General features: G+C 46.2%; 1 protein-coding gene across 1 annotated transcript; it reads right to left on the bottom strand.

Annotated features, from left to right (window-relative positions):
- Positions 1 to 1,922: 1,922 nt before the first annotated feature.
- PLIN1 (perilipin 1) lies at positions 1,923 to 25,068 on the bottom strand. The gene is made up of 8 exons (XM_006885170.1): positions 25,024 to 25,068; positions 19,885 to 20,089; positions 15,286 to 15,368; positions 11,321 to 11,585; positions 10,844 to 11,019; positions 4,396 to 4,599; positions 3,642 to 3,887; positions 1,923 to 2,276 (listed from the first exon to the last, which is right to left on the bottom strand). The coding sequence occupies exons 1-8, from the start codon at positions 25,066 to 25,068 to the stop codon at positions 1,923 to 1,925; spliced, it is 1,578 nt and encodes a 525-aa protein (XP_006885232.1).
- Positions 25,069 to 26,408: the final 1,340 nt, after the last annotated feature.

Genomic DNA, 26,408 nt, shown 5'->3' with positions numbered 1-26,408 from the left:
TAGGCCACCAGGACTCTGTTTCTTAAGATTATAATGAAGCAAATCCTATGGTGCAGTTGTACACTTTAACACATGGGGGTGCCATAAGTTGGAATTGACTTCATAGCAACTAACAATAAAAGGACCTAAAGTGGTGTCCTAACTAATGGTGCATATTTCTGCAGCTGCAGAGAAAAGGAGCAGAGTTTTCACTCTGCACATCATGGTTATAAGTTACAAATAAGTTATAAGTTACACATGTATGTTAATATACTGCTGTATTTTGTTGTTTTGTTTGTTTGTTTTAATGTGTCTCTTTGTGTGTTTAATCAACTATGCAAAGACAATTGACTGTGTTGTGTGGTTCACAACAAACTACGCTTAACACAGAGATGAATTGGAATCCCAGAACACAATGTATTTATACAGCTTCTTGTTCTAGGTAGAGATTTCTTTTTTAAAGACCAATGTGCAGCAAATGAAGATAATTACAAGGAAGGGGAGGGGAAAAAGATTTTTTTATAAGGATATTTATTATAGCACTATTTTTAGTAGCTAAAAAAATTGGAAACAACTTAAAAGTTCATCATTAGAGAACAGGCTAAATCAGTTATGGAACATTCATATTATGAAGTAGTTAGTATATGGCCATTAAAATGAGCAAAAATTTCTATAAACTGACACAAGGTCTATAAGATGTATTAGGTGTAAAAAAGCAGGTATGTGTAACATTCTGCAGCTTGTACATAGCATAGCCTCTAAGCGAAACGGTACATGAGAAAGTGGTGGCATCTTTGCTTCCTGAGATGGAAGGGGGCTTGGAAACTCAGGAAGAAAGACACTCTTTTTCTGCGGTATTTGTGTTTTTTTTTCCCCAGTGTTTGAATTTTTGAGTTATCTCTGTGCATCTCCCTGTTTTAGTAAATGCTAACATTGGGGAGGTAGGCAGTGGTAGAATTCTTGGGTGGGAGACCTGGGCTTGATTCCTGGGCGAAGCCCCCCCTCACATCACCCTTCGGTCAGTGGAGGCTTGAGTGTTGCTCTGATGCTCACCACATTTTGGTGAAGCTTCCAGGCCAATAAAGGCCTGGGGACCTGCTTCTGAAGTTTGCAGTGACAATCCTACGGATCACAAGGGTTCAATCTCATTGTGCACAAGATTGCTACAAATTGAAACAATTAATGTGAAACAACATTTTTAAAAAAATCCACCAAAACCAACAATACACAAAAGACAAAGGAGATTTGGAATGAACTGTGGGTCCAGAACCTACATCCACTATAGATTGTAAGGTGAGAGGTCACCACTGTCATCCCACATCCAGGGGGCCAGCATTTAACATGCAGATGGCAGGGCTAGGTCCAGGTGGAAGGCTTCAAGCAAGGCGGTCACTCTACACACAGAAGCCAAGGCTGGACTGTCTGTAAAGGGCACTCAGAAACCACCTCTAAGAAGCTCGTGTACTTGGCTGGGGTTTCTTCAGAGTCATCTGTTGAGAACCTAAATGCTCATTCCTTTAAGTCTTGTACTAGCATCGTCTCAAGAACACCTGATAGGACCCCATTCCTCCTGGTGACAAATACATGTTCGAAGAGGATGGATCCGAATTTTGAAGACAAATGTCTTTTGGTTACAAGTTTGTTAAAGTGTGAGATCAAGTTAGGCAATTGGCCTTTTAGTTTAAAACAACCCCGGAATCAGGAGGCTGCTGTTCCGCCCCTTAAAAATGGGCCTGACCTCTAGGATGCTAAGAAATGTGTGCATGGACAGCTGCGTGAAAGGAGTGGGGCGAGGGTCCCCAGAGCGCCTTCTTTGAACAAGTCAACCCTCACTTGGACTGGAGGTCCTATTTATTTGTTAGAGACAATGGCCTGGTGCACTGGGTGGTGGTCACCCTCCTGGCGAGGACCTCCAGCGAGAACCGTGGGTGGGCACCCACGGCTCAGCTCTTCTTGCGCAGGTGGTTGTACTGTGCGCGCGCCAGGATGGGCTCCATGACGCTGGGTCGGAAGAAGCTGTCACTGACCCTGCGGGTGGGCTTCTCACGGGGCGTGGCCAGCAGGCCCTGGCGTGGCCCTGGGGGCGTGGTCTCCAGCCTGTCGTCCAGGCCCGGGCAGGCGGGCGCGCTCAGGCCCCGTGTGCTGCGCAGGCTCCCGCGGGACTGTGCAGGGCGTAGCAAGGACTCTGGGCCGGGGGTCAACGTCACCGAGCCCCGGCGCTGGCGTTCAGCCTCAGAGGGTGGATTGTCGATGTCCCGGAATTCGCTCTCAGGTTCCATCAGAGACAGCCTAGGGAGCTGAGGACCCGGCTACCGAGTTAGGGCCTTGGCTTGGCTCTCATTCCTATGTATCCAACCCCCCACCCCCACCCCTGGGTCATAGACTTGGCCCCCCTGAGCGTCTGGTACAGGGTGAAGTGTGGGACAGGGGTCTCCAGGCTGGCACTCTTGAGGGTCCCCACAGGCCTGGCCTCTCAAGCAAGGCAAGCCATGCCACTTGCAAAGTGTCTGGTCCCCTAGACGCTCCTTGGGAGCTCTGGTGGCCTACTGGCAAGGAATTGCACTGCCAATGCAAAGGTATGCAGTTCAAATCCACCAGTTGGTCTGCGGGAGGATGGGCAACCTCCTTGTGTGATTACTGCCTCTGACAACTGCGAGAGGGTCAGCTATGGGTCGGTTCTGATTCTAGGTACACAACAACGGACCTCTTTGGGAGCTCTAGGAGCTGGCTGCCAACTTGAAGAAAAATATAGCTCAAAGCTGGAGAAACATGGTTCGAATACACCAGCTGCTCCATGGGAGAAAGATGAGCAATCTCTTCCTGTGCTGTTTATAGCTTCTGAAAACTGGCTCAGGGTCAGCTCTGAGTAGGTGTCAACTCGATGGCACATAACAACAACAAGGGCCTCCTTCAGAGGGGTTTTCAGTAGGGGAACCCCCTACCTGGGGCAAGAGCTCGAGGGTGAGTACGTTGAAAAACTGCCCTGTCTCAGGGAACCCTTGCTGTGGGACTACTTTGGGTCTTCTGTTCCAAGTGCACAGAATAACTGCCCAAGACTCCTGCCGTGCTCCCTGGGTGGGACTGTGTGGCTCACCACCTCACCCACCACCCCCGAGTACCAAATATGTCTCCTGCCTTGCCTGCAGGCTGGAGGCTACATGTCCTGTGACTTGCTCTGGGAAGGGACCCTAGAGCTCCCTGCAAGATCCTATCAGTATCTCTTGGGTTTTGCCCTGAGGATAGAATTGGGATGGGGAAGTTGCTGTCCCCTGGACGTATGACTCATCCCCTCAGAGCCCCCAGAAGTCTCCTTCCAACACCTTCCTTGGGGACAGCAGGCAAACCTGCCTGGTCCTTCAGCTGGGGAGAACTGGGACTGTGAGGACACTCAAATAGATAACAGGTAGGTGACATCCTCCCCAGCAGGTGGGGAGGTTGGGGAGAAGACCTAGGAGGGCATAGGGCTCCTAAACTCAGGGTGCTGAAAAGGATCTCAGAGAAGATCAAAACCACAGCATGTCTGTGTCTGGGATGTTGAGAATAGAAAAAGACCCTTCAAGGGGGCTGGGAAGGAGGAAGCCTCGGTCCCTTCAGTCACTTGTACAATCTCTGTGCTCATCCAGGCTCCAGGGGAAAGGAGTGCTGGCCAGGGTGGCACTCACCGGCACGTAGTGTACCACGGTGTCCACCACATTGTCAGTAACACCCTTCAGGGCATCCGACAGGGACATGGCCCTCTTCTTGGTCGAGGAGACGGCATGGGCGGGAGTGAGATGCAGCAGCCGTCCCGCCAGGCCCATCACAGTGGCCGGTGCCCATGTCACGGCTGAGATGGTGGTCTGGAGGGCCATCTGCACTGTGTGCGCTACAGTGCCCAGTAGGCCTTTTGGACCAGGTAGGGCTGCCACCTGGGGGACAAAGAAAGGTGAGCACATCCTGAAGAAACTCCCAGGGCCCCAGAACCATCCCTGGAGCAGGGGGCTGCTCTTTGCTGGGGAGTCAGAACTGACTCAGAGCCGTCCCTCCAATGAGTTTTCCTGAGGGGCTGAGTCACAAGGGAGGACTGCCCATCTTTCTCCCTCAGAGTTGCTGCTGGTGGATTTGAACTGCCAGACAGGCACCCCTTCTGGGTTAGCAGCATAATACCCTACAGACTCGGCCACCAGAGGGGAGAGGACACAACCTCTGCCAAATTCCTTGCCGCTCTGAACATCAGTGTTCTGTGCAAACGAGGACAATAATTCCACCCTGAGTCTCCCACAGTGCTGTTGGAAGGGTCTTTGCTGGGCATGCCATGCAGGCCAGATGCTTTGCTGGGGTGAGGTGAAGAACGGTACACCATCCCTGCACCATGTCCTGGCTCAGAGGTGCCCCTCTGCCCCCAGCCCCCCACCTCGATCCTTCACTCAGCCTCACCTCACTCAGGTTCTCCTCAGTCTCCTCCTCATCACCTTCATCCTCCTCCTGGGACTCCTCCCCGTCTGTGTCCGTCTGGTCCTCTCCCTCATGGTCCTCCTCCTTGGCAGCTGTGAGGTTGTGCAGCCAGGGCACCCGCACCTCACTGTGCCGACGGGACACCACCTGCATGGCCGCCGACCTGCCCCACTGGGCCAGGCTGCTCTGAGGGTGGAAAAGACTGCTGGTGCCACAGCGCCCCGCAGCAGCCAGCGCCCCTCACCCCAGGGCAAGGGGTGCAGGGGAGCAGAGGCTTGCCCGGGCTGCTGCTTAAATTTTCACTGAGAGCTTACATATGCCAAAGCACACACGTCTTTAGTTACAGCCCCACGACTTTTTACAATTATATGCCTGTGGAAAACCACCTGGGTCAAGATAAAGGCTGTTTGCAACATCTCGAAGATTCCTGTGCCCCTGCCCAGTCAATACTCTTCCCCAAGGGTGATCATAACTCTGACCTCTACGACCATGGCTGAGTTTTGTGTATTTTTGTACTCTGTACATATCCTTCCACAAGCAGTTTCTTTTGTTTGACATTGTGGGTTCATCCCTGTGTTGTGTACAGGAGTTGCTCCTTTTTCATTCCTCTGTAATATTCCATTAGGCAATTATGCCACAATTTCTTTCTCTACTTTACTGGACACATGTATGATGTTTCAAAGTCTTGGCTAAGGGTAGAGCTGACAGGAGCAATTTTCTGCTCATCATTTTGTGCTTGTTTTTGTTGGGTTTACATCTAGGGGTAGAATGGCTGGGTAATACTTTATGTTTAATTTCCATAGATATTCCTCTCAGATCTACAAAAGGTAAAAAAGGAAATCAAATGTCCCCACGGAAATAAATGGAGTTGATTAAGGGGGAGCACGTTCCCAGAGGCCCAGTTTGGCTCACTCAATCCCTCTATGTATCCCCATAAACAACTCCTCTGTGATACAATTTTAGGGGGCATCATGACATAAATGGTAGTCCCTGAAGATGTGTCAGGCAGTGGACTCTACCCACCATATAGGGGACAGAGCAGGACACGAAAGTTAGTCTTGATCCTGACTGGTAAATTATCTTAGTATTGTTTGGTATTATTGTTACATGCTGTCGAGTTGCTTGCAACTCCCCTATGTACAACAGCTCTGAAACCTGCTCTATCTTGAGCCAACCTTACTGTCTCTGATACACCTACCCCTATTCCCCCCAGTGAGTCAATCTATCTCATCCAGGGTCTTCCTCTCCTGTGCTGTCCCTCTACCCTTCCAAGTATGATGTCCCACTCAAAGGACTTGTCTCTCCTTGCAACATATAAAAAAATATATCAGACAGAGCTTCAAAATCCTTGCCTCCAAGGAGCAGCCTGGTCTCACCCTCTCCAGGACAGACTTGTTTGTTCTCTTAGAAGTTCATGGTATATTCAATACTCTTCTCCAACACCACAACTCATCTTTAGTCACTGTCCAGCTCTCTGATGCACAGGAAGTAATTGTGATGGACCATGGCCTGGATCAGGTACACCTTAGTCTCTAGATTGGCATTACTGCTCTTCAGCACTCTAAAGGGATCTCAGACAGATTTTCCCATTGCAATTTGTCTTTTGATTTCCTGGCTGTTGGTACCTTGAATATTGATTTGGAGCCAAGCAAGCTGAATCTGTTAACAATCTCAATCTCTTCACCGTTCATCATATGCTGCCAATTGGCCCAGTGGTGAGCTTCAATCCACATTGAAGGTTGCAGCCCTTGACCTTCTGCAGCAAATGCCTCAGGTCAGGTCATCCTGGTTCAGCAGGCAAGGTTGTGTCATCTGCATAACAAAGGTTGTTAATGACTCTTCATCCAATTCTGATATCTCATTCCTCCTCATAAAGTCCAGCATCTCAAATGATCTGTTCCACATCTGGACTGAAAAGGTATGGACATGGGATGGATCCCTGGTGTACACCTTTCCTGATTTTGAAACATGCAGTGTTTCCTTGCTCTGTTCTGACAACTGCCTCCTGGTCCAAATATAAGTTTTACAATAAGCACAATCAAGTGTTCTAGGGTTCCCATTCTTCTCAGAGCTAGCCACAGCTTGATACTAGCCCCAAACAAAGGACAAATAAAATTATTAATTTTTTTGTCTACTGGAGTCACAGGGGAACGTCTGGAGACCTAGTGGTAAGATACTGCACTGTGATCCCAAAGGCACAAGGTCTGAAACCACCAGCTGCTCCAACAGGTGATTTCTATATAGTTTCCAGTTGTTACATTATTGCAGTAACTTGCAGATGGAGTGGAATTTATATTAGAAGGGTGAAAGTTTAAAGGTCTTGCTGAAAGAAAATATTATTGGATTTAATTTTGTCAAATAAAAAAATTCCTACTGGAGATTCTAAATAATACGAACATTTTAAAATAAAAGCCTGTACTTTCCCACCCAGAATATGTAGGAGGAATTTCATTTATGGAGTCTATCCTTTATAAAGATAGATACATATTATTATTGTTGTTAAGTGCCATTGAGTTATAGATGACTCACAGCGACCCTATGAACGAAAGACCTGAACACTTATATAACTTTCATCATTTCTCCAAGTTCATAGTTTCCGGAGGCAAGCTATTTCGGAATTGGCTGCTTCCAAGCTTGTTTTAATGGGGGAGCTCCACCAAACACTGTCCACCATGGGTAACCATCATCATGTTTGACACATTAGTGTCACAGTGTTCAGCATCACAGCAGTCATGAGTTTATATATATTTAAAGATTCATTTGATGGCTTTCTGATTTAAAATTTTAAAAACTTCATAGGAATATTTTTTACCATAAAGGACCAAAAGGAAATTTCTATTCAATTCTACTCTCTGTCATGTAAGATTACAGAATTAAAAATCAATGCAGTTGAACTTTTCATCCCTACCTTCTGCATTATAGAAATCTATTTTCCCATCAGTACTCCTTCTTTGTCCCCACCTCCCAAGACACTACATTGCAAAGGCCTAATGTGACTCAGAGTCTATTCCAGACAGTGGCAACAAGAGCAGATCTTAAAAAAAAAGGGAGAGCAGGTCTTGAATCTGATTAACTAAAAAGAACTAAACTTTCCTATGACACACCTGTCTTTGTGGCCATTTTCATGGGGACAGGTGTGTGAGGTGTGGAGACTATGATTTGATTAGCAGATTATACAAGTGGAGAATACAGAAAAATTTCTGAACAAATTTAGAAGTTCTTGTGTACTTTTTGTGTCATATACAAGACACAGCACATATTTATAGTCTCTGTGTTAACAAAATCCACAATTTAAGGATAAACCACTAATATGAAATGTGAAAGTTGTAGTATGTACTAGAATATGCTAATAACTCCAGAGATTTTGAAAGAGCATGCAGGCTACTTTAAATTCTGTACAGATAATTCTCTAAGTAATTTTTTGGAAACTGTCTCTTTTAAACAAAAAGAAAACCAAAACAAAACAAATTGCCTTTTTTAATGAGCTGAAAACTAACAACATAAGCAGATACTTAGGAGAAAACCTTTTAGTCTCTGCACAAACTTTCAAAAAATTTTTTTTCTAAAACTCATCAACAATCCAACTAGCCTGCCTTTAAATGACACAGTAGATAAAACTGACTCATGTTCACCTTAATTCGTTTTACGAGTCTTCTAGAAGGAAGTTGTAGTGGCCTAGTCAACCCAAAGGTGGGGGGTTCAAATTCACCAGCTGCTTCTAGGGAGAAAGATGGGCAATCTCCTCCCATGTGATTTAAAGTTTCTGAAAAACCGCTGGAGGGTCCACTATGAGTCATTTCTGCCTGGATGGCAATAACAGCGAGGGTCTTCTGAAACCATTGCTCCTAATCCAAAGCAAAACTTTCTGATACTTCAAAAGAGTTCAGTAAAATTCTGATACGATAAAGTCAAACTCTGTATACTGCCCTCTGTTACATTCTGTTTTAAAATGGAATTATTTTCCTGTTGATTTAAAATATCACCGCCGGTCATTGGCTGGTTCTGAGCAGCTGTGATCCCTACCGAAGAATCTTTCCCAGCATCAGCCTTACACCTAGGACCATCACTCCTCCTTACAGGTGAAGTGTCCAACAGATGCACTGTCTGATCTGTAATCACTCACATAGATGGAAAGGCTAAGCTTGGAGTCGCTAGAAAGTTCCTATTAACTGACTTCATGTGTGAAGGTTTGTTGTTGTTGTAATGTGCTGTCGAGTCACCTGTGACCCACAGCGACCCTATGTACAAGCAGCTATGAACTCTGCCCTGTCCTGAGCCAGTCTCAGTAATTCTGACACAAGATACACCTGTTATATGGTGAGAGTTGCAGGTCAAACACCAAGATCTTCCTTCTCCTGTGTGGTGAACTGCATGCTTAGCATGGTATTCTACAAGAGGAAATACCTCCCAGTAGCTGTGTGGATGCTTCTCCCAAGAACGAGTGTTAAAATGTCTTTGCAAGCTTATCAGAAACACATATGACCTACTGCAGACAACAGGATATTTTAGTCTTCCACCTACTCGTACCTACTAGTGTTTATCACGTTTCACTTTCACACATTTGTCATCTCTCTACCAGGGGGTTTTGGCACATCATCCTCAAGCCTGGCTTCTTCTTCCTCATTGACAGGGGTCACTATGTCTTAAGTGTCTTTGCCAATATTTGCATAAACCTTGAAACTGATTGGCAAGCCTTCAACTTCAGTAGCTGGATCTAAAGCCCTGCTTTTCTGATTCTCCATTAGGTGGTTTGCGCTTAAGCCTGGATTATTAGTTTTTCTAGTAATTATATTTAAACTTTTTAAAGAATTAGAAAGAGGGTGGTTCTTGTAGTGTGTAGGGATTAGCATCTTCTCTATCAGTGATTCATCAAAAGTGGTACTTTGGGGATATCAGCTGATGGATCAAAGGTTTGTTTACTGCTCGCTGCTGAGCCTGGCCTGGAGCTAATAGTGCCTTCACCATCATCATCATCCTCTCTCATTTCTTCTTTGTCCTCTTTGTTGGCCTCATTTTCTGTTAAAGCAGCACCATGCCATGGCTGCTGACTCTGAATGGGTCCATTTATGGAAGGAGACATGCGGTTTGGTAGTGAAGAACTGGCATATGGTGGTATTCTAAGTATTTCAGGTTTAGCACAATAATGTTGAGAGGCAGCCGTGGTGAGGCCAAGGATTCCAATACCTCTCCATTTCCTTGTGTTTGACTAAAAGTCCCCTGATTCATGGAGGTAGGGAGCTTCCGAGTACGTGTGATATTTGTCAAAGGGGGAGGGTGACAGCAGGACCAGGAGGCCACATGTGAAATAGCAATGGAGCCTGGGTTAGGATAGTGCTGTGCTTTGTCACTCAGCAAAATCTCCAGGGCAGAAAATGACGTCATCTCGTTCTGAGTCAGTAACAATGATCCTTCTCTTTCATGATCTTCGGCAGGAACACAGCAAGTAAAGCTGGCTGAACACAGATGATTTTAGAACTAAAGGTACAATGAGAGTTTCTGCAAAGATATCCTCTATTCCAAAGCCTGGTTTGCCAGTTTGCCAGCCCACTGCAAAGACCAGAAGCCGAAAGACAGTTCCTGTGGGCCTGGAAATTTCATCTCCCACAAAAAAAACAGTAACATCCCACGAGTGTTCACGGCCACGGTGCTCACTCAGGGAGTGAAGCAGACACCTGAGTACTGAATCCATTTTCTTCTCTCCATGCCTATTTCCCAGTGCTGCTGCCTCTTCTCCGGATGCAGAGAAGGGTGGGAATCCTCCAACAAGGAGCGGCTCCCTGTGCTGCTCCAGTCCTGGGTGACAAGGACACTGCTCATTTGCTGCACTTTATACTTTCTTTTTTAAAATGTGATTGCTTATGAAAGTCTCTTATGAAAAGCCCCAGCCTATCTCTGCTGAAGTATAGAGAGGAAGGAGCCAGTGTGGGACAGTACTCCCACCTGGACCTCAAAAAGGCAGCCACACTTTAGAGCAGTGGGGATGGGATTTAGAAGACTTCTAGAGAGGAGAGTTGGAGGCAGAAGGGGACATGGGCTCTCTCCTAACATGGTGAATGCTGTGCCTTGTTTATTTAAAGATGACATTAATGCAGATGAGCAGCTATGAGCACACCTCTGCTTCCATATAGGTGGAGAGACAAACTACATCAAGGGGCCGACTTGTGAGGGCGAATGGGGGAGAAAGAAAGTACCTTAGCATCCTAGCATGGTCAGCCTGCCCTAAGCTCTCACCCTGTCCCTTCTTTCCCTCTGTGGCCAGGAGCCAACACCTCCACTCTTTTAAGACTTCTTGTCCTTAGACCTAAAATTCCAGCCCAGGTCCCCAGGGAAAGACAGAGCTGAGTTGTAGAGAGTAGGGACTAGGAGGCAAAAGCTGTGCACAGGATAGCCAGGCCAGGGGCTGGTCAGAATGCAGGGCCAGTATACTCACCAGGGGTGCCACCCCCGGAATCCACATGGCCACCGCGTGGCCCTGCTTCAGTGCCCAGGCTGTGGTCTGGAAAGTTTGTCGAGACAGGGTGTTGGCCAGGGTCCCGACCCTGTTCAGGAGGCTCGGCTTACCCTTGGTTGGTTTCTTCTGGGCCCTCTGGCGTTCAGAGCCAGGGGCTGGGTGGAGGTTTGGGGGAAAGGAGGGTAAAGAGATCAAAGAGGGGCTGAGGAAACCTGGGTTGTATCCAGGCTGGAAAGTCCCACAAAGTCACCAGATTGTGCAGCCCATTTTATCCACTTACAGATGGCAAGAAGGGGACCAAGTGATAACAATCCATGTGAGAATTCCCCAGGGCCCTCCCTGTGCCCACAGCCTGGCGGTGTGAGCCTGACCTTCTCCTCTGATTCCCATTTGGGTGGCCACCTCGCTCCCTCAGGGGCAGCCTCCCTGCCCCCATCCTCCAGCAGCAGCAGGTACCTGAGTCTTCCTTGGCTGAAGAAAGGAGGAAATCTACCATCTTTTCCACAGTGCCCACGGCCAGGTCAGCCCCTCCTGAGGCCAGCCGGCCAACTCGGGTATTAGCAGCAAATTCCGCTGTGTCTTTGGCGGCACCCCAGGCGAGCTCACAGCCAGTCAGTGCAGCCCCCAGGACCTTGTCTGAAGTGCTTGCAATGGGCACGCTGATGCTGTTCCTGGCACTTCGAAGGCGGGTGGAGATGCTGTCCTTGAGCTCAGAGGCGATCTGGGGGTGGAGGGTCAGGAAAATGGGTCCTGCAGACCTGGGGAGGGGCTGCTACTCAGGGTCTGGAGTTGCTAATGTCACCTGTCCTGACAACCTCCTACACTCAGGCAGCTCCTCTTCTAAATCCCCTGTACCACAACCCTGTCACAGGTTATGTGCCCACCTGCATTATTTGTTCCTATTCCAAAGAAGGGTGACCCAACAGAGTGTGGAAACTACAGAACATTATCATTGATTTCACATGCAAGCAAGATTCTACTGAAGATTACCCAAAAATGACTGGAACAGCACGTCAGCAGAGAACTTCCAGAAGTCCAGGCTGGGTTTAGAAGGGGTCATGGTACTAGGGATATTGTAGCTGATGTTAGATGGATCTTAGCTGAAAGCAGGGAACACCAGAAGAATGTTTGTGTTTCATTGATTATGCAAAGGTGTTTGACTGTGTGGATCATAACAAACTGTGACTGACTCTGAGAAGAATGGGAATCTCAGAACATTTAATCATGCTAATGCGAAACCTATACTTGGACCAAGAGGCAGTCGTCAGAACAGAGCAGGGTAACACTGCATGGTTCAAAATTGGGAAGGGTGTACGCCAGGGATGTGTCCTATCTCCATACCTTTTCAACTTGTATGCAGGGCAGATTATCTGAGAGGCTGGGCTCTATGAGGAGAAGTATGGCGTCAGGATTGGTGGAAGATCTATTAACAATCTGTGTTATGCAGAAGACACAACCCTGCTTGCTGAAACCGAGGAGGACCTCATGCACTTGCTACAGAGGGTCAAGGACTGCAGCCTTCAGTATGGACTGAGGCTCAATGTCAAGAAGACAAAGATTCTCACCACTGGACCAGTTGGTAGCATCAGGATGGATGGCGAAGAGATCGAGATTGTTCACAGCTTCAGTTTGCTCAGCTCCACGGTCAACACTCTTGGCACCAGCAGCCAGGAAATCAAAAAACGTATTTCGATGGGAAAGTCTGCTGTTAGGGACCTCTCTAAAGTACTTAAGAGCAACAGTGTCTCTCTGGAGACTAAGGTCCGCCTGATACAGGCCATGGTATTTGCAATCACTTGTTATGCATCAGAGAGTTGGACAATGGCTAGGGAGGATAGAAGGAGAATTCATGTAGTGCTGGAGAAGAGTATTGAATGTACCATGGACTGCCAAGAAAAAAAACCAGATTCATCCTAGAGAGGGTTAAGCCAGGCTACTCCTTGGAGGCAAGGATTCTGGGGCTTCGTCTGACATACTTTGGACATGTTTTAAGGAGAGACAGGTCCTTGGAGAGGGACATCATGCTTGGGAGGGTGGAGGGATAGCACAGGAGGGGAAGATCCTCTATGAGATGGATTGATTCAGTGACTGGGGTAATCGGGATGGGTCAGAGGCAGTGCGATTGGAAAGGACAGAGCAGGGTTTAGGGCTGTTGTACACAGGGTCGCTATGAGTCGCAAACGACTCGACAGCACATAACAACAACAACATGGATGTGCTATGCATCTGAGAGCTGGACAGTAAATAGGGATGGTAGAAAAATAATTGACACTTTTGAGCTGTGGTGTTGGAGAACAGCATTGAACATCCTATGGACAGCCAAGAGAATGAACAGATATGTCTTAGAGAGGGTGCAGCCAGAGTGCTTTTTGGAGGTAATAATGATGAAGCTTCGTCTCACTTTCTTTGGACATGTTGTTAGGAGGGGCTATTCCTTGGAGAGGGACATGGTGCTGGGAAGGGTGGAGGGTCAGCAAAGGAGAAGGAAGACCCTTAGCCAGGTGGACTGACACAGTGACAGCTGCAATGGGCTCTTGTGTGTCAGGAAGTGTGAGGATGGTGCAGGATAGAACAGGATTCAGGTCTTTCATTCACAGATCACTATGAGCCATGCTCGCCTCAATGGCACCTAACAACAACAATGGAAGTGCTGCCCAGCATGCAGTCGAGTGCTTGGCTGCTAACTAAAAGGTCAGGTACTGAAGCCACCACAATAACATCAACACAGAGAGATCAGCTTGCCCAGTGGACAGAAGGCGATGCTACCAAGCCGAAGGTGGGTAACTTTTAATCTGTGGCCCTCAGGCCTGTCTTTCATTGTTTTTATTCAGATAGTCCCCTAGGTCATATAGCCCTGGTATACAAGTTGCCATACCATGGTCACTTGTGGTTGCTGTTAGGCTGAACACTGTGACACTGATGTGTCAAATGTGTTAATGGCTGGTTACCCAATGCGGACAGAGAGTGGGGTGGATTAAAACAAGCTTGGAAGCAGGAGTGGCATCCACTTCCATAATAGCTTGCCTCCAGAAATCCTATGAACCTGGAGAGAGGATGAAAGGCACCCAAGCATCGAGGACTCTCCTTACTAGAGTCACTATGAGTCGCCTGCGACTCGATGGCAGTTAACAACAACAACAACACTGAAGCCACCAGCTACTTTGTAGGAGAAATGAGGCAGTCTGCTATTGTAATATTTATATCCTCAGAAATCATATGGGACAATTATACTCTGTCCTATAGAGTCACTATAAGTCAGAATAAACCATGCATGCATTACCACCACCAAGCTGGATTGACACTGTGACTGTAACCATGGCCTTAAGCAGACCAGGGATGGTGAGGGTGGCACAGGATAGGGCAAGGTTCAAATCTGTTGCTCACAGGGCCACGATGAGCTGTGGTCAACTCAACAGCATCTAAAGTCAAAGTAAGTTCTGTACTAAAATAATATACTTTTGCACAACCAGGAGAAGATATAATTGACAAATGAGGCCTTCTAAAGATTAGGTCCCTGAGTGTATCAAAAACATTTACCAATAGAGTGAAAAGAAACCCTACAGACTGGGAAAAAACATGTGGCAATGACATCTCAGACAAGGGTGTCCTAACAAAAGTTCACAGAACACTACAGGACCTCCACAAGGAAAAGACTGAGAAAATAATGTGTTTGTATTTCTTCTTAGCTTAAAAGTAATGACAATAGCACTGCTTTTCATCTGAAAAAATGGGGAGTGATGAGCACAGGTCTCAGGGCCAAGCTGACAGACACTCATGCGGCCTCTACTTTAGACTGCCCAGCTGGGGATCACTAGCCCTAGCCTAGAGGGTGGATGAGAGGATTAAAAGCAAGGGTGTATAATCAGATGTGATGGCATCTGACACAGCTCTGTGAACACTGGGAGGGGAGGGAGTCAGGGAGGTGGGCACGGGGAAGACTGCAGCTTATTACCCCAAAGCACATGGCACCAGCCCTTACCCATGATAACGAGTCACCAAATAGCTCTCCAGTGGCAGTGGCATTCTCAGCCTCGTCATCCATAATGTTGGATCTTAATGTCACAGGAGTGCAATCCCAGGATCCTCACAAGTGTGTTCCAGGTCTTAGGGGACTGTGGTCACTCAGTGGCCAGATGCAAGCCCCCAGAACTCCAGAGCCCAGGGACAAGTATTGGGCGTCAGTGAGACCTATCTCATGCTCCTGTTTGGGTGTTCTTTGTGGGTGTTACAGAAATTCTGCTTGCATCTGGCTCCACCTGCAATCCTGGGGGCAGGAAACCTCCCTCAGGCTTTAGGGACATTTGCCAGAGAAAGGAAAAACTCGCTGTCAGGTCACCATCAGCTTCTGGCTTTGCCAACCCTAAGCTGAGATGCAAAGGAGGCAGGGACAGCAGGGGGAGGGGAGGAGGAAGGGGCTTTACCTTCTCTGGAGGGTATTGGAGGGCTGGGATCTTCTCCTCCAAGTGGTCCAGACCTCGGCAGGCCAGCTCATTGGCTGCTGTGACTGAAAACAAAGGGCCACATGGGGTAATCCATGTACTCGATAGTAAGTAGCTCACAGTGTCCTCTAGGCCAAGGGGCCGAGGCCTCACATCGCTAGTCCTACTGCCACCAAAGCATCTTGAATGTCTTTGGTGAAGCATCTTGGCCGTCTTCACCCCTGTCCACCCGAGGCCCTTGGCCATCTTTATTCTTGGCCACCCAGGGCCCTTGGCAGTCTTCATCCCTGGCCACCAGGATTCAGAGAGCTAAGGCCCCATTTTCCATCTGTGCAGGAATTCCACAGTCAGTCACATTTGACTTCAAAGCCCAGCACCCAGATTGCCATGTGTGGCTTCTGTCAAGTCACAACCCCCCTGAGCCGCAGGCTCCCAGGTAAGAACACAGAGAACAGCTTTTAATGAGAATGAGGTGACAGAAATTGTGTGAATCGCCAACTGGACTCCCCCTCATGCTTCTCCCACCACTCTGGCTCTAGGGCTCTGAGCAAATCCTAGAGGTAGGGAGGAAAAGGATGCTGTGAGTGTGGGACGGGGGTACAATGGGGCCCTGGCGCTGGGCCTTAGGTTTGTTGTTGTGTGTCCTTGAGTGGACTATGAATCTCAGTGACTCTATGAACAACAGCTCTGAACCTTGCCCCATTCTATGTAACCTCACCATCTCCAATACACTTGACCCCATTGCTACAGTCACTGTGTAAATTCATCTCTTTGAGGGTCTTCTTCTCTAACAATTACCTTCTCCTTTTCTGTGGATGATGTCCTTCCCCAAGAGCTGGCCCCTTCTAACAATTCAAAGTATGTGAGACCATCCTTGCCTCCAAGGAGCACCTTGGTTTTACTTTCTCCAGGACAGACCTGTTTGTTCTCTTGGCAGTCCACAGGTTATTCAATAATCTTCTCCTGCACCGTAACTCAAAGGCATCTGTTCTTCTTCTGTCATCTTTAGTCATTGTTCAGCTTTCAGAAGTACAGCAAGCAATTAAAAAGACCATGGAGTGTATTGAGCACACCTTAGTCATTAGACTGGTATCACTGCTCTTTAGTACTCTGGAAACGTCATTGACAAACAAAAGAGTTTTTTCAATGCAACACATCTTTTGATTTCCTCACTGCTGGTGTCACGAGACTAATTTGTAGATCCAAGTAAGATGAAATCGTTAACAACTTCATTCTTTTCTCCATCTATCATGATGCTGTCTGTTGGTCACATGGTGAGGATTTTTGTTTTGTTGATGTTTAGATGTAATTTACATTGAAAGTTGTATTCCTTGATCTTCTGCAGCAAGTGCTTCACGTCCTCCTCACTTTGGGTGAGCAAGGTTTTGTCATCTGCATAATGCAGGTGGTTAATGATGTCACACTTTGATTCTGACTCTTCTTCATAAAGTCCAGCTTTCCGAATGATCTGTTCAGTATATAGATTGAAAAGGCATGGAGAAAGGATACATCCTTGACACACTCTGTTCAGACAACAAGTTCTTGGTATAGGTTTCACATGAGCAAAATTGAGTATTTTGGAATCCCCATTCTTCTTAATGTTAGCCATAATTTGTTATGATTCATACAGTGAAGTGCCTAGTCAATAAAACATCACTCTGGTATTCTCTGCTTTTGGTAAAGATCCATCTGACATCAGCAATGATATCCCTGATGCCACAGACTCTTCTAAATCCAGATTGTATTTCTAGTAGTTCTCTGCCAAGCCATTTTTGGATAATCATCAGCAAGATTTTTATTGCATGTGATATTAATGATATTGTTCAATAATTTCCACATTCTATTAGATCACCTTTTGTGAATGGGAATAAATATGGTGAGTTGGACAGACAGCTACCCTCCACATTTCTATGTACAAACTTGTGAGCACGTCAAGGACTGCATCTGTTTGTTGCAATATATCAACTGGTATGCCATCAATTCTTGGGGCCTTATTTTTTTAGCAATTCCTTCAGAGCAGCTTCAGCTTTTTCCTTTATTACCATTGGTTCCTGATCATATGCTATTTTCTGAAATGGGTCTGTTAGCCATTTTTTTTTCCTACAGTGAGTCACTCTGTGTATTCTTTCCATCTTCTTTTGATGCTTCTTGGATCATTTAAGACAACTCAAGGTGCCCATGACATCTTTTAGTATTGCAACTCAAGGCTTGAATTTGTTCTTCAGTTCTCTAAGCTTGAGAAATGTTGAGTTTTTCTCTTTTGCGTTTCTGGCTCCAGCTCTTTGAACATTTTGTTATAAACTTTGTTTTCTTGAGCTGCCCCTTGAAATCTTCTGTTCAACTCTTTTACTTTGTCATTTCTTCCCATTCTTTTGGCTTCTTGGCATTCTAGCAATTTTCAGTCTATTCTGACATAATTTTGGTCTTTTATTCCTCCTCTGTTTTTGTAATGACCTTCTGCTTTCTTCATGGATGATATCCTTGATATCATCCCACAGCTTATCTGGTCTTCAATTCATAGTATTCACACTTAAGGCCTCAAACCTATTCTTGGGATGGTTTTAAAATCCTAGGTGGGACAGCCTCAAGGTCATATTTTGGTTCTTGTGAGTTTGTTTTCATTTTATTTAGCTTTGATTTGAACTTGCACATTAGTAGTTGATGGTCTGTTCCATAGTCAGCAACTGGCCTGGTTTTGACTGCTGATATTGAGCTTCTCCAACAATTCTTTCCACAGACGTAGTCAATCTGACTCTTGTGTAATCCATCAGGTGAGATCCATGTGTAGAGTCATCATTTGTGGTTTTTATAAATTAAAGTTATTGCTGTTGTTTTTATGCATTGTCTATTCACTTGTGACTCACAGTGAGCCTATGTACAAGAGCTCTGAATTCTGCTCTATCCTGAGCCAATTTCATAATCTCTGACATACCTACCCCCATTACTCCAGTCACTGAATCAATCCTCTCTTGCACTGTCCCTTCACCATTCCAAGCATAATGTCCTTCTCCAAGGATTAGTCCCTCCTTGCAACATGCCCAAAGTATGTCAGATGGAGTTGCAAAATCCTTGCCTCCTAAGAGCTTTCTGGTTTAACCCTCTCAGGATGAATCTGTTCATTCTCTTAGCAGTCCATAGTACATTCAATACTCTTCTCCAGCACCATGACTCAAAGGCATCAATTCTTCTTCTACCATCTTTAGTCATTGTCCAGCTTTCTGATGCATAGCAAGTGATTGCAAAGACCATGGCCTTGATCAGGCATATCTTAGTTTCCAGACTGACATTGTTGCTCTTCAGTCCTCTAGAGATGTCCCTGATAGCAGATTTTCCCAATTAAATTTGTCTTTTGATTTCCTGGCTGCTGGTACTAAGAGTGCTGATTGTGAAGCCAAGCAGCTGAAGCTGGATATTTGCAATGAATAAATAATTGATTGTACAAAATTCAACCATTCTATCTCCAGCCTTATTGTGGTCTCCAAGTCCATAATTTCCAACTACCAATCCTTCTTGGAGAGGGTCAAAGGGAAAAGGAATGCTCCTAGGTATTGAGGCAAGCACCAGGGGATGCAAATGCTTCAAGGGATCCTGCCCAGAGCTGCCAAGGACACATGTTCTTTCATACATCCTTCTCCAGGTTCTCTTCTTTTTCTCCATGAAATTTCTGAGCAGCAGAATGTCCACATTAATTAGCCATCTTTAGACTGGGCAAAATGAATCTCTGGGAAATTGAAGGAGCCTGCAGGCAAGGAGGCTGTCCCACCTTCGCTTGCTTGCTCTGCAGCATCTGCAGGCACCTAAAATTCTCTAAGATGCTGGAAGGTCCTGGATTTCTTAGCTGTTGGAATTTCCCTCACTGTCAAGAGCCTTAAGGGGTCCTGGTGGTGTGGTAGGTTAAGTGTTGTGGTCTGCTAATAAAAAAGCTGGAAGTTCAAAACCACCAGCTTTTTTGAGGGAGGAAAGTAAGGCATTCTCCTGCTAACACTGTTCAGAATCAGAAATACAACAGGATCGCTATGATTCAGAATGAACTGATGACAGTTTGGTCAAGAGCCTTGGAAGTCCTATTATTTTTTTTTTTACTGAAACAGTATCATTAGGATGGGGAAGCAGGGATGGGGATAGGGACAGCTGGGAAGATGCAGGCTAGTCTCCAGAGGCATGATGAATCATTGCCCTCTGTCTCCAGTTCCTGTTCACAGCTCTCTGCTGCCCCCGCCTGCCACAAGCTGCCATTATCAGTTGCTAGAGTCAGAGGCTTCTCACTCTCTCACTCCAAACTCTGCCAGGCCGGCCCTAAGGCAGGCACTTTCTGCTCTGCCTTTGTACCGCTCTCCTCTTCCTGCTGCTGTGGCTGTTGCAGCATTGGCTCAGGCAGATTATGGCCTGGGGAGTTCTATCACTGTCATTCTAGTCTCCTAACGCCTTAGATAAACACGCAATGGGATGCAGCTAGATAGGTAGGCAGACAGATGTAGTAAGTAGACACACAAGCACTTTATCAGACAATTAGAGAGACTGGAAGCCAAATGTGAACTTCACTAAGAGGCAGGAAGTCAGCCAACTGCCTTGAGGACTCACACTGGGTAGACAGTCTGCGGACCACGGGCTCCATGCTCCATGCGGCCAAGTTGCTGGCGCCCTGCACACCCTTCTCATAGGCACTACACACAGAGGCCACCAGAGGGTGGGCTTCCTTGGTGCTGGTGTAGGTCTTCTGGAAACATTCACAGGTGCCACTCACCACAGGCAACTGTAGGACCCTCTGGAGCACATTCTCCTGTTCCTGGTGAGATGCAAGGGGGAGAGAAAGGCATTTAATCTCCTTGGTTCCCTGTCCTCACCCCCCAGAAGGGCAGCCCAGGCCTTGGAGTCCACTGGTGGGGCCAGATTGAGCCTAGTAACTTGAGAGAAATCAAGATAAAAAAGATCTCTGGAATATGCACACCCATGTTTATTGCGGCTTTATTCACAATAACAAGGAGTTGGAAACAACTCAAGTGCCTATCAATAAATGAATGGATAGACAAGCTCTGGTATATTCACACACTATGCTGCATTGAAAAACAAGGAACTCATGCAATAGTATTCAAAATGGGTGACCCTGGAGGACATTATATTGAGTGAAATATCTCAGTCACAAAAGGACAAATATTGCATAGGGCCACTGTTGTAAAAGGGACTAACATCAGGGTTGAGGGAAGACAAAAAGGAGGGAAGGAATGATGTATATTGCATTGAAACAGATGAGGGAGAGAACTGTTTAAAAGGGATATATGATTGGGTATTCTTGTCTTTACAGAAGTCCAGAATGAAGGCTGGACAGTGGAGTGGATCTGGGGTGGGGGGGAGGGATTGTGTAACAACGAAAGAATTTTTTTCCTACTTTTCAAAGAGAAGAGTTAACTGGGGGGAGAGGGTGGGCAGGGAGAAAAGTGCAACAATGAATGAATGGAAACCCTAAGTCTCTGTAAACTTTCATTAAAATTAATTTTTAAAAAAACCCTCTGGATTGGGGTACCTACAAGGAGATATGAGGGCTGGTCGGCCATGCCCTCCTGTTCTTGATCCAGGCTCTACAGAACTCAGAAGGGATCTGCCCTCCAGGCGCAGAGCTGAACCAAACCCCATGTTCCTGCCTGCTATACACAACTTCAGTCCACCCACTAAAACTTGCTGGTTGAGAACAAGCATTAGCCATGCACCGATGCACAGTCTGAGTTCACCAGTGATTGGCGGCTGAAGTGATTCATCAATATTTTGTTTCTGGACTTTCTCAGACCTATCTCCCTGCCTATGCAGGCTGGTCCTGCTGCCTAGAATGCTCACTTCCTGTCTCAAAGTCCTTTCTGCCCTTAGGTCACAGCTTGACTGCCACTTTTGTGGCAGTTCCTGACTCTCCCTGCACAGCCAATTTTTCTTTCTCCTGGGCTGTGACTCAGTGTATATTGATCTGGTGCATGCTCTCTCTCTCTCTCACACACACACGCACATATGCACACATGTACATACATATACACATACGCACACACACACATCTCCTGGGCTGTGACTTGGTGTATATTGATCTGGCATCCTCCCCACCCCACACACACACACACACACACATCCACATGCCGGCCGTGACCGGTGTTCTTAAAGCACATGCTGTGGCTCTGCCGTCTCAGTTGCTTCGGCAGCTGGCTTAAAGCCTAGAACAATAATGGAATGGAACAATGGAATGTGTACATTTAGATCGGTCCAACTGTACCAGGCCATGGAATCTTAAGCCTCCAAAAATCCTCTCCACAGGTTTCCTGGTAGTCTCCTATCTGCCTGCCTCTACTGTAGCAAAAATCCTTTCCATGGATTCTCCATAGACTTCTATGTGCCTCCTTTGGTGAGAGCCACCCCTTGCAGAGTAGCTTGTAGCCCTGTTGGAAATCTTTGCTGGGCTGAAATCACCACCATCCACTGCTCCGTCCTCTGACCTTTGGAACAACCCTGAGCAAATCTATTTCATCATTCATGAGTAGGCACTTGACATATCTGAAGTCAAGAATGTCTCCCCTTGGATACAGATACTTAGTCTACAAAGCATCTTGGTTTGGAGACCCCCATGTGGGACACATTGGAGCCTGCTGCCATCTTTACTAAAAACTTCACACTTCAATGGGAAAACAGTGCTCCAGGTGTCGTCTAAGCATGGATGTAATGAAACAATTATTAGTATACTGTACTCTCATCAATGCAGTTTAATTTTAGCAGCCTAGGAATCTTTACTTACACTGGTTTGTGAATAAAAATCTGTGGATTCAGGTCATGCAGAAAGAAGGCACACTCAGTAGGTGTCGTGTCACTGGTCTGGGTGTGCTGTGAGTGCAGCTCTATTTAGTTCTAGCAGCTACTCTCTGAGGTCAGTGCTATCACCCGCCCCTTTGTGATGTGGGGACAGATTCTGAGATGGTAAATGACTTCCACAAGATCACACAGCTAGTAAGTGGCAGAGTCACATTTCTAATTCAGGTTTAAAATGGCAGGATAGCTGGGATTTTCTTCAAAGTAATGCAAGGAAAGAAACATATGGGATGAGGATGATGTAACCATGGATTCATGGATGTTTGGGACCAGTTAATGTTAAGAATTCTGTACATAAAAAGTAAAGAGAACCATCTCAGGTTTGAGAGAAGCGCAAGCCCTCTCTGGCACACTGAGGATGCTGCTGCTGTGCAGGCGACACCGAAGCTGTTCTGTTTTCAGGACACTGAGCATGAAAACTCCAGAAGACCTTCCTATACATTAGACAAAGCAGGCCACCATTGTTTATCCATCCTGTAACCCCATTTCCAACAGGGTGTGGAAATTATTGAACAATATCACTAATATGACACACAAGCAAAATCCTGCTGAAGATTATACAAAAGTGACTGGAACAGTATATTGACAGAAAACTACCAGAAATACAAGCTGGGTTTAGAAGAGGCCGTGGCACTAGTACCAGAAGAATGTTTGTTTTCATTGACTATGGAAAGGCATTTGACTGCATGGATCGCAACAAAAACAAATTGTGGCTAACCATGAGAAGAATGGGGATCCCAGAGCATCCGACTGTCCTCATGTGAAACCTATACTTGGACCAGAAGGCTGTCATCAGAACAGAACAAGGAAACACTGCATGGTTCAAAATCAGAAAAGGAGTGCATCTGGGATGTGTACTATCTTTACACCTTTTCAATCTGTATGCAGAACAGATCATTCAAGAGGCTGGACCTTATGAGGAATGTGGCATCAGAGTTGGCGGAAGACTCATCAACAACCTGCATTATGCAGATGATACAACCTTACTTGTTGAAACTGAGGAGGGCTTGAAGCATTTGGTACAGAGGGTCAAGAATTGTAGTGTGCAATACAGATTGAAGCTTAACATGAAGAAAACGAAGATTCTCACCAATGGACCAACTGGCAGCATCATGATAGATAGAGGCTGAGATTGTTAACAATTTCAGCTTGCCTGGTTCCACAATCAACAGTCTTGGCACCAGCAGTCAGGAAACAAAAGACAAAATTGCATTAGGAAAATCTGCTGTTTAGGGACCTCTCTAGAGAGCTAAAGAGCAAGGATGTAAACTTATAAAGTGTGCCTGATCCAGGCCACGGTCTTCACAACTACTTGCTATGCATTAGGGAGCTGGACAACTAAGGATGACAAAAAGAATCAATGCCTTTGAGTTGTGGTACTGAGAACTGGAGAGGGGTACTGAACATACCATGGACTGCCAAGAGAACTAACAGGTCTGTCCTAAAGGGGGTGAAACCAAATTGCTCCTTGAAGGCAAGGATTTTGAGACTGTCTAACATACTTTGGGCATGTGGCCAGGAGGGACCAGTCTTTGGAGAAGGATATCATTCTTGGAAAGATCGAGGGACAGCATAGGAGAAGAAGACCCTGGATGAGATAGATTGACACAATTATTGGGGTAATGTGGGGGTGTCAGAGACAATGATGACAATGGATAGAGCAGAGTTCAGAGCTATTGTGCATAGGGTCACTATGAGTTATGGTTGACTTGATGGCGCATAACAACAACCACCACCTCATTTAAAATCTGAACTAGAAAAAAAAATTTAAAAAAAATCTGAACTAGAAACAGATTATGGGTATAAACAAGAAAAATGTTTGCTTTAGCACTGTGGTCAAAAATTTTAAAAACTGTTTGTTGTTGTTGTGTACCATCAAGTCAGAATGACCCATAGCTGACACTCCAGTGGATTTTCAGAGGCAGCAAATCACACAGGAGGAGACTTCTCATCTTTTTCCTGTGGAGCTGCTGGCAGATTTGAATTGTATACCTTTGCACTGACAGTGCAATTTCTTAGCACTAAACCACCAGAGTCCCTTTTTAAAAGTTGTTTAGGCCAGTTCATATCTCAGTGGTGCCTGGACGCATTAGAAGTTGTTTAGGCCACACCAAAGAGGAAAAGAGTCCTGGGAAAGAAAGAACTTACATAACTGCATCTCAACACTTTACGCTGTTCTCTGACTCATTCTAAAACCTAACAGCATTTTCTGGTGTTGAGGCTTATCTTGGGACAATACGGGTATTGCATGAGTTCACAGATTTTAAGTTTCACAAAATATACAAACTATGCCTGAAGCAGAGAGGCCTTGCCAAGAGGAATTATGCACATCTAAATGTCAAAATCAGTGCAATTCATAGTGAAAACCCGGTGGAGCATGACAACAGAAGCATTGACTCTCCAACCCCTCCCCAGAGCAGCACTAACAGTCCATTACATAAGCCCAGGAGGTACATCCACGTGGATTACCATCTGTGTGCTCAAAACTAAATTCTGTATTGATATAACAAACACTCCTCTCCACTCTGTCCTTTTCCCCTCAAGGTGTGCTTTTTTCAGTAGGCACCATTTATCTATCAGGTCCTTTAACAGCCCTCGGCAAAAGGTTGTGAAAGCAAGAATAAGACAAGCTATGAAAGCCAAAGCACGAAGGAACAGAATCTAGACATATCGTCACCTATGGGAGGGAAGAAGAGCAAGCTTCTCCCATGTGACTTACTGCCTCTGAAAAGCTGCTGGAGGGTCAGTTAAGTTATGGGCTGGTTCCCACTAGAAGGCACACAACAACATATCGTCCTCTCAGCCTTCTAACCTTCCCTACTGGCCCACTGCTTCTTCTTCCCTCACCATCCATCCCATCGCATAGAGAACTGGGTTACTTACAGGGTGGTCATCGTCCAGCGTAGTTGAACACTTGTTGACTGCCATATTAGCTCTTCAAGCCGCAAAGCAGAGGGGTGCAGGTCCAACTGAGAGCCCACAGACTTGAGATTCACAGGGCCAGCTCCCTACCTCTTTTGGCCAACAACTGGGTCCACACTGCCTGCGATCTCACTTACCCTGAATAGAAGACACAGGTTAGAAAGTGGCCAACAAACAAGAGGCCATCTCTTAAAGCCCCATAGCGATGAATCCCTCTACAGTCCACTTGTCAAGATAGATGTTCTTTCCAAGGGACCAGCATAAAAAGTGAAGAATGCAGGTTTTCATAAGAGGCTTTAAATGAAGTCTAAGGGCTCTTAAATGAAAGTCCAAAAGTGAGTAATAAGTTTCAGCTTTTATCGTTTTGTTGTTTTGAATGAAAAAGCCCTAGGTTAGTTCCTCTACTTCAGACTAGAACTGCCCACGGGGCTTCCCAGGCCGTAGGTCTTTGTGGGAGTGGATTGTCAGGCCTTTTTCTCCTGAAGAGCAGGTAATGAGTTCCAACTACCCCCTGTCAACAGCTGAGCACTTAACTACTGCACCACCAGGACTCCTGCCTCAAAGGCAGCTCTTTCACCTATATCCTAGAAGAGCTAGTGGTCTCAGAATGTCCAGATTGGTCATTCACCTCAGATAATTTCCCCCTCAGTGGTTTCCTGCAGACTTCCTAATCCCCAATAAAACCTCCCAGATGACTCATACCAGATTCTTATCCTCAGCTTCTTCCCTTTAAACTCTCAGAAGCCACCCAAGGAAGGAGGACGCCCACAGCTGCTGCTCCCACACTCACTACTGTTTCAGCCTCACGGAGGCCCCAGCTGGAGAGCGTCTCAGCAGCACGGACAATCCCAGTCGCTCTGGGGAGTCTTGGGCAATGCTACTAACACCTCCCAAGTAGAGGAGGGCAGAGAGGAAGAGAAAGCTGGGTCAGCTGGTTGCCATGGTTATTTGACCCAGGGTCTCTTGGGCATATCCTCATTTCTGCATGGAGATTAAGCCCACATGGAGCTAGATCCCAGAGCTGAAGGAGATCCAGGCTCTGACGAGTTCTTTTTTTCCAGAGGCATGAAGCATCATTCTGCAACATTTCTGGCCCCTAATTCTCAAAAACCAATTTCTCCAAAGGAAGATATTGGGATATATATTAGATACACAAACTCAATCAGAAACCAAACATCAATCTCCTGCCATCAAGTGAATTCCAACTTCTAAGCAATCTCCCACTAGGCCTCCAAGGCTGTAAATATTACAGGAGGAGACTGTCCATCCTTCTCCTGTAGAGCACTCGATGGTTTCAAGTCACTGACCTTTCAGGGAGCAGCCCAACACATCATGCATTGTGCTAC

The sequence above is a fragment of the Elephantulus edwardii genome, unplaced genomic scaffold, assembly GCF_000299155.1.
Source record: "Elephantulus edwardii isolate Elephantulus edwardi_28Jun2011 unplaced genomic scaffold, EleEdw1.0 scaffold00041, whole genome shotgun sequence".
NCBI lineage: Eukaryota > Metazoa > Chordata > Mammalia > Macroscelidea > Macroscelididae > Elephantulus > Elephantulus edwardii.
The sequence above is the reverse complement of the archived record's forward strand: the minus strand, read 5'-3'. Positions and strand labels throughout refer to the sequence as shown.